Source organism: Sorex araneus, chromosome 3 (genome assembly GCF_027595985.1).
Source record: "Sorex araneus isolate mSorAra2 chromosome 3, mSorAra2.pri, whole genome shotgun sequence".
In the NCBI taxonomy this organism is placed as follows: domain Eukaryota; kingdom Metazoa; phylum Chordata; class Mammalia; order Eulipotyphla; family Soricidae; genus Sorex; species Sorex araneus.
The window spans coordinates 849,018-862,003 of NC_073304.1; the positions used below are offsets into that span (position 1 = coordinate 849,018).

Consider the following 12,986-nt stretch of genomic DNA (forward strand, 5'->3'; position numbering starts at 1 on the left):
AATGCCCCAAAGTAGAGAGTACAGGGGATATTGTCTGCCTTGGAGGCAGGGGGAGGGTGGGAAAGGGGGTGTATCCGGGATATCTGTGGTGGGGAATGCGCACCAGTGGAGGGATGGGTGTTGGATCATTGTAAGATTGTAACTCAAACATGAAAGCTTGTAACTATCTCACGGTGATTCAGTAAAATTTAAAAAATTAGAAAAACAAAACAAACAGGTGGTCCCACACTGCAGCTTGTGCTCCCTGTGAACCATCTCCCTGGTGATTGCCAGGGTGAGCCCGCTCGGATGAGGCCGGGGCTAAGAGTAGGACAGGTTAAACCACTTGCCTTGTACAGTGACCAAGGTTCCAGCCCTGGCACACCCGGGCTCTGAGTGCAGGGCCCTGAGCACTGCCAGCAGGTGCTCTGCTCTGAAACACCAGAAGCCCCAAAGCAACCCCCGACAAGATGGGTCCAAGATAGCCTTGCTCCTGTCTGACCCAGATTCCATCCCTGGCAAATACCGTGCCCCAGCCCTGCCAGGAGTGAGCGCAGCACCGCCCCAAGTGCCCCTCTTCCCCCCTCCCCCCAAAAAAGGCTTTGAGAAACAATGGTCCAAGCAGGGGCAGGGCTGAGGCTGTCCCCAGACCCCCACAGCAAGCATGTGGAGCGCCAGCACCCAGGGTGAGTCGAGTACAGGGGCGGGGCTGGAGCGATAGCACAGCGGGGAGGGCATTTGCCTTGCACGCGATTGACCTGGGTTCGATTCCCAGCATCCCATATGGTCCCCTGAGTACCGCCAGGGGTGGTTCCTGAGTGCAGAGCCAGGAGTGACCGCTGTGCATCGCCGGCTGTGACCCAAAAAGCAAAAAAAAAAAAACGGGGGACCCAAATGTGCAGACTTGCCCCTCTGCCTCCACACTGCACCCTCCCAGCCAGCCGCGGCTGGCCACCAGGGGGCAGCAGCAGCCCACTGCACGCAGACCACCAGCAGGACCACCTGTCAAAGGGGTGGACAGGGCAGGGGCTGAGGTGCCCACCTGCCAGGGATACCCCCACCGCCGCTGGGGGGCTGGGACTGCAGCTGAGGCTCCCGAAAGCCTCAGGTTCCTGCCCCCACCTGGTTGGGCCAGACGGTGGCTGGGCCTGGGCAGAGAGGAAGGCCACTGGGGGGAGGGGAGACTGGACAGGAGGCGGGAGCTCTGCTCTAGCGCCTGCAGGGCGCGGGGGCATAGGGGGGCCTTCGGCTCAGGCCCGCATGGGTGGGAGTGGGGGATGGAGACATCAGCCCCTCCCCCACCTCATTCCGGGTCACAATCGCACCCTGACCTGACCTTGCAGGCGTGTGTCTGGGGACCCTGTGGGGCGCCTAGTGGGGGGCTTACCCTACTTCTCTGGCACGCTGGGGGTTTGGGGGCTGGTCAGGCCACTGTTTGACAAGCTGAGAGGAGGCCCGCACTGCCCCCTCCAGCCCCTGCTGGGTCCTCCTCAGCCTGGCCTCTGGGGGCAGCCACCTCCTCCCCCAGCCCTCTCCAACCCTCCGTGCTCTGACATGATGGCCACAGGGACCCCCCTGTGCTGCCCCCCGGGGGAGGGGCGGTGATGCGCCTCGGGGCGGGGGTGGGGGGTCCCCTCATGTCTAAAGCCAGTTTGCTGCACCTGCCAAGCCTTCCCGTGGGCTGGAATCACAGGCTCTGTGGCTCGCCCTGCAGTTAGAGGCCCCAGAGTGCAGGGCCCAGTGCGGGTCTGGGTCTGTCTGTCCGTGTACACGCACATGTGTGAGTGTATGCCTATGCATCTGTGTGCACACGTATGTGCTGAGTGCATGCCTACATGAGTATGCCAGGCTCGTGCCTGTACATCTGTGTGCATACTCATCATGTGTACATCATGTGTGATGAGCATATGCCAGTGTACACGTGTCATGTGTGCACGCCTTGTATGTATGTATACTGTGTGTCCATGTGTGCGTGTCCATGTGTCCATGTGTAGAGGGTGGGCCTGTGAGCGTATGAAATGTGTACATACATGGCAGCTGTGCATATGTGCCAGTATGCATGTTTGTGTGGGTGACATGCTACCTGGCCCAGCTGCAGGGGTGCTGGGACGCGGGCAGCTCTGCTGTGCCTCCCCAGCCATGGATGTTGGCCAGGCCCGTAGAAACTCCATCTTCTCACCCATAAAGGGGGCTGAGGGCACCCACCCCTTCAGCTCCCTCCACCTTCCTCATGTGTTGTGGAAGTTTCCAGACCTGGAATTGCAGGAAGTTTCCAGAACCTGGCTCCGTTCTGCCAGGGCGGCTGAGCTCCAAAGGAGCCCGGGACGGAGGCTGGGGCCTCCCTGTTGGGGCGGTGGAGGACCAGCGGGGAGAGCAGGCCTGCCCGCCACGTGGGCACACGCCGTCTGCCCGTCCCCAGGTGCCAGGGTCAGGAGCCAGGCAGGGAGGTGGGAGCCTTTTGTCCTTTGCAGTGACCTCCTGGGCAGCCAGAGACTCAGTGGTGGCGACAGTGCAGGTCCCTGCCTGTGGCTCGGCCTTCTGCAGAGGTGGAGCGTGTGAGGTGAGGGCCAGCGTCTGTGAGGCCTGGGACACTGAGCCAGCCACCTGAGGAGACCTGGACGTCTCGGGAGGCCCTGGGGACTCCGGGTGCCCGAGATGGCAGGCGGCAGGGCCGAGGAGGACGAGTGCAGAGGGGGGCGAGAAGGGAGGGGGGAGCAGGAGGCCCCAGCAGAGTCCAGCGAGCAGTCACCTGACACCATGGAGTGCCTCCTGTAGGCTTACCTGGGGCTGGTTCCCAGCCATAACCCCCCTGCCTCCTGCCCCCCCAAGTCATCTTTCCCACTGTGCTCCCACTTGTCCCAGCGCCCGGTCCCTGTGCTAGCACCACCCCCCAGCTCCCTAATTTATGCTGTGGAGGAGCCCTGGCTTTGTCCCAGCGCGGGAAGAAAGGCCCTTTCTGTGGCTCAGTGAGGTCAGGGGTGGGAAGGGGCGGCTCTGCGGGACACACAAAGGCCGCCTGCAGCTGGGCTTTGTCGGGGTCTCAGCTCTGCTGTGGGGGTGGGGAGTTCCCACAGGCTCTGCTCCTGCAACCTGCTGGGGGGAGCTGGCGGGGAGGTGGCAGGGCAGGGGCTCTGCGGTGCTGCTGGGGGTGGCGGGCCTGGGCCCAAGTCTAGAGCACAGTGGGGGTGCAGGCGCCTGCTGGCGTCCCCGTCCGCAGCGGGGCAGGACTTGGCTCACGCTGCCCAGCGGCCCCCACTGTGCCGAGCTCCGGCCACTGAGGGGCATCAGAGGCCTTTGCTGGGGGCTTCGCCCTGGGGCGGGCCACACGGGGGGGGGGCAGGCTCCGGGCTCCGGGTGGGGGGTTCGGCTGTGCTGTGAGCCCAGCAGGGGACAGCGTGGCCAAGGGGGGATGGGCACACGCTGGTGACTCGCGGCCTGTTCTCCCTGTGTGGCTGCCAGCTGGCTGTGAGCACGGATCTCCTTAGCAGTCTTGCCACGGAGGGAGGAAGTGGACACTGAAGGGACAAAACCCGTTCTGTCCTGGCCCAAGGGACGGCCACTGCCTGCGTGTTTGGGAAAAGAGCGGCGCTGGCCTGAGCCCGTGCACCGTGGAGGTGGGGTGTGAGTGCTGCGGAGACACTCCCGGCAGCGGCCCCGGCCAGTGTTTGGGGTGGGACCTGCGGGGCACATGGCCAGGCTGCGGCTGCGGCTGGAACAGGGTGGGGGCTGGGAAGAGGCGCCCAGAGATCCTGGCTGCCCGTTGCCTGGTGCCTGGAATGTCCATTGAGCCATTGCTTAGCAACGGGCTGCGTTCCGCCACAGGCCCCAGAGCCCGGACACGGGGCTGCGGTGGACCGCGGGGCCCAGGGCCCGGCTGGGGCCAGGCTTTGTTCTCTGCACACAGCCGCAGGAAACCGCCCAGTGGCGCCGGGGCAGGTGGCTGTGGGGGCACGGGCTGCCCTGGAGACAGGTCAGGCCGTGGGTCTGTGCGGGCTGGGTGTGGGCGGAAGATGGAGGGAAGGCGGGGTTGGGGGGCGAGGCTCCAGGACGCCCCCAGACCACACGGGGGCCCGAGAGACACAGAGGACGGAGGGTCCTGGCGGTCCATGGGTGAGGCGTGGCTGGGAGGGTGCAGGACAGGGACTCTGGCTCAGTCTCAGGAGACAAAGCCCAGCACCTGGGGGGATGCAGCCCCCCACCCCCACCCCACAGGGCACTCCCTCCTGGGCATAACATGCCCTGCAAGCCGCCTGCTGGTCGGTCTCAGTTTGTAAAATAAAACACCCCTCGGGCCCATGGTGCTGAGTGCTCAGACCGACCCAGTATGATGGTTTTGTTTGGGGGCCACATCTGGCGGGTTCTGGGGACCTTCTGGGTGCCAGGCATCGAGCCGGGGTCAGCCACATGCAAGGCAGGAGACTCACCTGCTGTTCTTCCTCTCCACCCATTGCTGGTTTTAAGAAACTAAAGTCAGAGGGACCCTGGGTGCCTGTGTGGCCAGAGGCTGCTACACTGGCACTGCCCAGCCTGCGGGCAAAGCTTGGGAATGACCCGTCTCCTGGAATGTCAGGGTGCCTGGCGGTCTCCACAGACCTGAGTCCAAGTGCCAGGTGCACGGACACACAACTCCATGGTGAGGGTGTGCCCCTCCCCGTGTTCCACTCGGTGGCAGCATATTTGGGACACGCAGACAGCCAGACACGGGGGCCTGTGACATCAGCCACTTGGCCCTACCAAGGCCACAGCACGGGGAGGGGGTAAGAGAACGGTGAGGTGCTCTGGGCATAGCTCCAGGCTTGCTGGCGGCCAGGCACGAAGGCAACAGATGGGCCTGCTCAGCCTCCCAGCCACGGGTGGGCCGGCCCACGCAGAGCACCACGCGTCAGGCCACAGTGGGGTCCCAGGTGGTGCCCCGAACACTCGGGAGGGAAGAGATGCAAATGCACCTTCTGGCCAGGGCTGGGTGGAGCCAGGCCAGGGCCCAGCGCCCAGCGCCCTGGTGGGGCAGGGGCAAGCCCAGCGCTCCCACGCGGGGCCTGAGTCCCCCCAGGCTCGGGAAGAGGCTCCGGGGCCAGGAGCTCGGCGGAGTCTGCGGGGCACAAGCAGGCGGTGCTCGGGCGCTTTTGGGGGCGCCAGAGGCCTGAGTGAGCTTCTCCCCGCCACGGGAATTGGGATTCAGACTGTGGGCAACTGCCCCCATCTGTCCAGCCCTCCAGGGGGCTGGGACAAGAGCCCGGTGTCCAGAGAGCCTGAGGACAGGAGTGACTGAGAGGGTGACAGTGGGGGCCTGAACCCTCTCACCTGAGCAAGGGTGGGGCCGCCCCTCCCCCCTGCCTTTCCCCACGACAGAGGGAGGCGTGGGTAGAGTGGAAACGGGGCCTGGTGCCTCCTCACTGGCTGGCGGCAGGGCATGCCAGGGCAGGGGGCTGCCCCTTTTAGACAGCCGCCCCTAGTCCGGAGAGAGCCCCGCTGCCCCCGGCAGGGACAGATGTCGGGAAAGCTGATTACCTCGAGGCGGAGGCTGTGCTGAGGCGCGCGGCGAGCCTGACCCAATTCCATGCTATTCTCAGCCCGGCGGGAGCTGCGGGTCCCTCCCTGGCCCTGCTTCCACTCTGCGACTTTGAAATGCCCGGGCCACCAGCCCCAGCGGCCGCGCCCGCCGGCTGCCTGTGGCCCCCGGACAGCAGGGACAGGCCCCTGTCAATCCCGAGCCCCGAGAGCACCGACACGGAGGTGGGCCGGCCCCACCGCAGGCCTTGGAGCTGGGCGCAGGCAAGTGCGAGTCACTGTCACCTGCCCCTGCACCTTACTGGAGTCCCGAGCCCTCCCTCCCACGCAGCAGGACCCAGAGCCAGTGCAGGTGCAGGGTTCCGAGTCTCACAGTCTGTTCCATTACCTCGATCAACTCCAGCCCCAGGAGCACAAAAGCACTGAAAGGCCTCAATGTGCAAAGGACCCAGAAGTGCCCCCAACCTGGCACAGGGAATATGGGCAGAGGCGGCTTCCTGGAGGTGGTGGCAGCGCCTATTGGCGACGTACTGGGAGATTCTCCGGGAACAGAGGGTGTGGGGAGGAGGACGGTGGTCACACTGCAGCCGGGAGGGGAGCCCCAAGTCTTACCCGGGGACACGTCAGCCTTCTCTGCCCGGGTCTGGGGCACTCCCCAGCACACCGTGCGCTCATGCCTCCTGCAGGATGCCGGCCCACGAGCCTGGGTGATGCAGCACTCCAGGGTGAGTCCCGCACCCGCACCCAGAACCCTCGCACAGCTCCCACCAAGCAGGGGCCCCGGGCCTGTCCGCACAGGGCCCAGAAGAGGTCCAGACGGGGGCCTCAGCCGCCTGGCAGTGCCCTTCTGGGGGGCTCCCCTTGTCACACGGAGGGTGTGGGTGCAGCGTGCCGGGGCGCTGGGCCTGACAGGGTCGGGGACAGGCCAGGCACCGTCCCAGGCTCCTGCAGGGCGAGGGGCATCAGGAGTTCCTGCTGGCAAAGCTCCGAAACCAACTGGACTGGCTGAACTGCGAGAACGCCCCCAGAACCTGGACGGGATGGCCGGAGAGGAGCCAAGGGGCTGACACCTCCCGGAGATCAGTATAGATTAATGATTGGCAATTACCAGTGGCCGGGTTTGGAACGTGGGATCTGGACAAGCAGCTGCTTCTGCTCACAGACCAGACACCCCCTGTAACCGTTAATCTGATCCTTTGCCTCCCACTCGCCACTGCCTCCGTCCCACACGTGCCGTTGTGATCTGCCCCTACACGAGCACCGTTCGTCCTGAATAAAACTGTCTACTGTGCCGTCAGCCGGCAGTCCGCACCTGACCATCAGTCACAGACTGCACCGCAACTGTCTCCGTGTACCGATCACCAGATGCTGCCGGACGGCACCAGAGCAGGTGCTGGTGAATCCTCGCCCTGTGGTCAGCCTCATGCTGCTGACTCAAGGTGCACTGAGCGCTTCCTCACGGCCTGGGCCCGCCCTGCAGCTCTGCAGCTCTGCCTCTGCCCATCGGACATGGGCCAGGGCTGCCCTGCAGGGTCACAGCTCAAGTCCAGCCTGGGACGTGGGGCAGCACACTGAGAGGGACCCTGAGGATGCTCAGGGCTAGGAGGGTCCGCATGCCCAGAGTGTGGGCTACGGGCATGTGCATACGCAGGGGGGCAGATCCATCGCTGCACACTTGATAATCCAGCCGTCTCCCGTCTTCTCCCCACGGACCCAGGCACCAGGGCAGGTGCCCCCTGCAGCCGGGGTCTGGCCCTTCCCACAAGAGGCCGCATAGCACGGGGGGAGGGGACCGAGAAAGCCAAGAGGAGGCCCTATAGGCCCACACCACAGGCTCCATCCATAAGCCACACCAGGAAGGGGGCTGACATGCCCCCACATGCTCCCCCCCACCTCCCAGGGACAAATGGCCGTTCTGCAGCCACTGGGGGTGGCCACATGCTGGGCCCTTTGCCCCGCATCTGGCTACTGTCCTGGTATGAGGCGCCCCTTAGCACCTGCCTAGGGCAGGAGAACAGATGAATGCAGGCGCACAGGGTCTGGCCTCAAGAACGAACGACACCAGCCGGCATGCCAGGAATGGTAGTTTTATTAGGGCGCCGCTCCCCGCCTGCACAGAACCTCTGAACGTGTCGGGTGAGGACAGCCCCAGCCTCCCCGGGAGTCCCCCTGGCGGTCAGAAGCCAGTGACAGAGGCCGTGTCCCGGCGAGGGTCCTGGACGTGTCCCCAACAGCACCAGGCGGAGCAGCAGCTCCCAGCGGGTGGGACTGGTCACGCTGAGACCACGTCAGGCCACAGAAGGCACTTCCACGGTGGCAGAGAGGGGGCGGAGGGGGGCTCGCAGACGCAGAGGGACACAGCGCTTCCTCTCCCTGCCCCTCCTGGGAAGCCCACGCACGCACCCCCAGCGGGGCCTGGTGTGACAGAGGGCAAGGGCTGAACGGGACGCAGCGGTCCCTACCCGGGGGTCTTGGTGGCAAAGGTCAGGTAGCCGGTGTGGCCCACAGCCTCCTTCATGGGGGTGCCGCTGCGGAAGGGGCCGGCGTCCGGGCTGGGCCGGCCCAGGTCGGGCGAGGGCAGGCTGACGGTGCGGACGTGGAAGAGCTGCGGCAGCACCTCCAGCGTGCTCAGCTCCGAGAAGCCGCGGGCGGCCAGCGCCAGGCAGGTGCGCTGCACCTGCTCGATGCACGGAGAGAAGGACCCGATGCGGCCACCTGCGGGGAGGACGAGGCTCAGCACGCAGCCCGGCGTTCGGGGGGAAGGGGGCGGGTGCGCCGGGCCAGATGCAGGGCAGGGCCAGGCAGGAAGGCGGTGCGGAGCCCCCACGGGCTCTAGACACGCAGGCAGCCACCACGGGCGGCAGGCGGAGGCTGCTGCTGTCACAGGAAATTAGAGGCTGTCGTGGATGCTGGGACAGGCGGCGCAGCCCCACCTCAAAGCATGACGGGCGGGGGCGGCCACGACAGCCCTCCCTGCCCCCTTCCACTGAGCCCACCCACGGCATCCCATGAGGGGGCGGGGAGCCATCCTGGGATTCTGAGGCCAGAGGAGGCGCCGGGAAGCCTCGGCCTCCAGGCTCCCTCGGAGTGGGGGAGCAGGATGCGGGGGAGAAGCAGGGAAGGGGCCTGGAACTGGAAGGGGTGTGGGGAGGGAGGGCAGGTGGAGAGTGCTGGAGGAAGAGGGGGCCACCCGGGGCAACGCTGGCAGGAAGGTCAGGCTGCCCCCAGCCCTCCGCAGCTGCAGAGAGGCTCACCCTGGAGCTGGAGCTGCACCAGCAGCAGCCTGACCCCTCGCTGCCCCCCCGCCCCCCCGCCCCCCTCTGCCGAGCGGCTCCTTCTCCTGAAAAGGGAAAACCAGAGTCTTGCTGGCCACCAGCCACCGGCTGCTCTGCTCCAGATTCCCTAAAAGGGGCTGTGACTCTGCGGAGGAGGGGACACGGGCCTCCCAGGCTAGTCAGAACCTTTCCGAGGCCCGAGCAGGCGCTTCCCTCAGCTCTCATGCCCCCACCCTGGGCCATCCCCAAACCCAAGTCCCTACGAGCACCCCCGTACCTTCCACCTTGAGGGCGTCCCAGGCATGGCCCACGGCCTCCCACGGCGAGGGGATGTCCAGGAAGACGGCATCGGCCACATGGCTAACGCCGAAGCCGCTGCGGCACACGTCCTGGTTGCGCACTGTCACCCAGCGGCCCACGCGGTGCTCCCGGAACTCCTCCCGAGCCTTCTCTGCACGCTGTGCATGGAATTCCACGGTGTGCAGGTGGCCCGTGGGTGCGATGGTGCGTATGATGGCGTGCGACACGGAGCCACTGCCGGTGCCTGGGGGAGCAGAGTGGTGTGGGCTGTGCTCACGTCTTTGCTCCTTCCACAGGCCTCACCTCAGAACCTCCCCCCACAGGGGCCACTGGCTCACAGCCCCGGCCTTCCCTCAACGAGTCCTCGACAGCAGCTGCGTGACATCCTGCAGCTCCCGTGCCCCAGGGGGCTCCTACCCACACTGGCCTGCCCCACCCCAGCCCACCTCAGACGGCCCTTGTCACTGCCCCATCAGGGCCTTGGCATGAGCCGCCCTAGGGTGGTGCTTCGTCTCGGCTCTGTGGTATGTCCCTGTCCTCAGGCCCCCAAGTCCTGATAGAGCCCCAGTCCCCTCACACACACGCGTATGACGGAGCCCGACTTCCCTTACGCACTGCGTGTGGCAGAGCCCGAGTCCCCTCACAGATGCCTTTGACAGACCCAGGTTCCTTCATACATGTACCCGTGATAGGACCAGAGTCCTTTGACAGTTACACACGCGTGGCCTTTGACAGAGCCCAAGTGTCCCCGCATGTACATGGACCACGACAGAGCCCGCGTTCCTCAAACACGCAGCCCGTGACGGAGTCTGAGGAGTCTGAGTGTCCCGCCCCCACGCACACGCGGCCCGTGACAGAACCCAAGTCCCCTCACACACTGACCAGTGACAGAGCCCAAGTCCCCTCACACACTGACCAGTGACAGAGCCCAAGTCTCCTCACACACTGGCCAGTGACAGAGCCCAAGTCCCCCTCCCCGACGAGTGGCCTGTCACAGCCCGAGTTCCCCCCTACACACGTGCGGCCTGTGACGGAGCCTGAGTCTCCTCATACATGCAGCCTGTGAGAATCCGAGTCCCCCGCCACATGCACAATGCAACTTGTGACAGAACGCGAATCCCCTCACAGACATGTGACCACTGACAAAGCCCGAGTCCCTCCACACACACAGCCCGTGACAGCGCCCGGGGCCCCTACACACTTGCCCATGACAGCGCCAGGTCCCCTCACACACACACCCCCGGCAGCCCCGAGCGCCCCCCCCGGCAGCGCCGGGCCCCCTCACACCCCCCCGGCAGCCCCGGGCCCCCTCACACACCCCTGACAGCGCCCGGGCCCCCTCACACACCCCTGACAGCGCCCGGGTCCCCTCACACACACCCCTGACAGAGCCCGGGCTCCCTCACACAGCCCCGGCAGCCCCGGGCCCCCTCACACACGACCCCCCCCCCCCCCCCCGGCAGCCCCTGGCCCCTCACACCCCCCCCGGCAGCCCCGGGCCCCCTCACGCCCCCCCCCGGCAGCCCCGGGCCCCCTCACGCCCCCCCGGCAGCCCCGGGCCCCTCACACCCCCCCCTCCGGCAGCCCCGGGCCCCCTCACACACCCCTGACAGCGCCCGGGTCCCCTCACACACACCCCTGACAGAGCCCGGGCCCCCTCACACACCCCTGACAGCGCCCGGGTCCCCTCACACACACCCCTGACAGAGCCCGGGCCCCCTCACACACCCCTGACAGCGCCCGGGTCCCCTCACACACACCCCTGACAGAGCCCGGGCCCCCTCACACAGCCCCGGGCCCCCTCACACACCCCTGACAGCGCCCGGGTCCCCTCACACACACCCCTGACAGAGCCCGGGCCCCTCACACCGCCCCGGCAGCCCCGGGCCCCTCACACCCCCCCGGCAGCCCCGGGCCCCCTCACACACACCCCTGACAGAGCCCGGGCCCCCTCACACAGCCCCGGCAGCCCCGGGCCCCTCACACCCCCCCGGCAGCCCCGGCCCCCCGCGCCCGCGCGCACCCGACTCGCACACCACGGCGCCGGGCCGCAGCTCGAGCATCATGGTGAGCAGCGCGATGTCGGTGGAGTAGAGGATCTGCGTGCGGTGCGGCAGGTTGAGCGTCCAGAGCTCGGGCGTGGGGTGCAGCACGTACACCCAGCCGCCGCGGCCGCACGTCACCTTGGAGCCGAACGGGCGGCCGATGAGGTCCGCGGAGTGGCGCAGCACGCCGTGGCGGGTCTGGGTCTGCGCGCCCCGCCGCACGCGCACGGCCACCATGGCGCCGTGGCCCAGCGACAGGATGGCCGTGTCGCCCTCCTTGATCAGCTCCTCGTACGCCACGAAGCTCATGGCGGCGCCGCGCGGCGGGGGCGTGCGAGTGGGGACCCCGCGGGCGCCAGTGCCCAGCGCCGGGTCTCCGCGCCCCCGGCCCACACGTGGCTCCGCGGCTCCGCGCCGCCGCCGCCGCCGCCGCCGCGCTTCCGGCCCGCGGCGCCGGCCGATGACGTCACCGCCCGGGCCCGGCCCCGCCCCCGGCGTCTTCCCCGGGGCCCGCGGGGAGTCCGGCCCTCGGCCCCGCGGCGGCACTGCCCCACCGGGGAGCCCCTGAGTGGACCCCGGCGCAGTCGGAGGGGACACGCCCCTCGGGGCTGCCCGAGAGCGTCTGCGGACAGTGCGGGAGGCGTCCCCGCCCCGCAGGGCCGGGCTGATGCTCCCCCGCCTCCCGGGGCCGGGCCGTGCTCCTCCTCCCCGCAGGGCCGGGCCGTGCTCCCAGCCTCCCGGGGCCGGGCCGTGCTCCTCCTCCCCGCGGGGCCGGGCCGTGCTCCTCCTCCCCGCGGGGCCGGGCCGTGCTCCCCCTCCCCGCGGGGCCGGGCCGTGCTCCCCCTCCCCGCAGGGCCGGGCTGATGCTCCCCTTCCTCCCGGGGCCGGGCTGATGCTCCCCCTCCTCCCGGGGCCGGGCCGTGCTCCCCGCCTCCCGGGGCCGAGCTGATGCTCCCCCTCCCCGCGGGGCAGGACTGTGCTCCCCCACCTCCTGGAGCCGCGGGAGCCGGGGAAGCAGCGGGCTTGAGCTGACTCACTGCCCTGCTCGCTCCCCACCGGCCACCAGCTGCCCGGGCCCGCTGTCGCGCGCTGGCTGCCCCGGGAGTTGCGGCCCCTGGCCGGGCTCCTGCAGGGCCGCTCAGCCCCTGCATGCCCCTTCCCGGGGAGACCAGGGGGCCCCCCCCTGCAGTACTCCGTCAGGGGTCGCCTCCTTGTCTGCGGGGCTGCGCACTGATTCAGGCCCCTGGAGGAGGCGGCCTCCTGAATCACCCCCTAATTGTTCCCCTGGGGTGGGGGAGGGATCTCGACTTTCCGCCGGTTGCTTCCCCTTTGCCTGCCTCTTCAGCAGAGCTGTGTGTGGAGCTCAGCTGAGTGCTTAGGAAGGGCCTAAAATAGGACTTGGTGACTCGGCAGTGGTTTCCTGTGGTCCTGACTTCCCACTCGCTTCTCTCCCTGACTGCTGGCCAGCTCTTAACACTGCCCCCTCCTCCAGGCAGCCTTCCCAGGGGCCCCTCTGTGCCAGCCCTCAACGGAGACTTCCAGCTCTGGCCCCCCCAGCGCCTGCTGGTCACTCGGGGAGCCTTGGTTTATATTTGGGGCTCCCCTACGGAACAGATTCACGTATGCCCAGCAAAGGTCATTTCATGCAACCCCACCCCTCAGGCCTGAGAGGGAGGGCCCCCTACAGGCAGGGAAAACATCTCCCAGGGAGATGATTCGTCTCGGGGCGCCCAGCCAGCGCGGCCAGAGAGGGACCGCAGACCCGGCTTCAGAGAGGAGCACCCCTGCAGGGTCAAGGCAGGAAGGAAAAGGGATCAGGTGACCTGAGGTCAAGGCTCGCCACCAGACCTTGCACCCTACGGTGCTCTGTGACCTTGGG

General features: G+C 67.5%; 1 protein-coding gene across 1 annotated transcript; it reads right to left on the reverse strand.

The window, feature by feature from the left end:
• Nucleotides 1-7,558: 7,558 nt before the first annotated feature.
• On the reverse strand, nucleotides 7,559-11,569 carry TRMT61A (tRNA methyltransferase 61A). Its single transcript, XM_055132371.1, has 3 exons — nucleotides 11,086-11,569; nucleotides 9,040-9,306; nucleotides 7,559-8,202 (listed from the first exon to the last, which is right to left on the reverse strand). Exons 1-3 carry the CDS (start codon nucleotides 11,414-11,416, stop codon nucleotides 7,946-7,948), a joined length of 855 nt encoding a protein of 284 aa, XP_054988346.1. The 5' UTR covers nucleotides 11,417-11,569; the 3' UTR covers nucleotides 7,559-7,945.
• Between the last annotated feature and the right edge of the window lie 1,417 nt (nucleotides 11,570-12,986).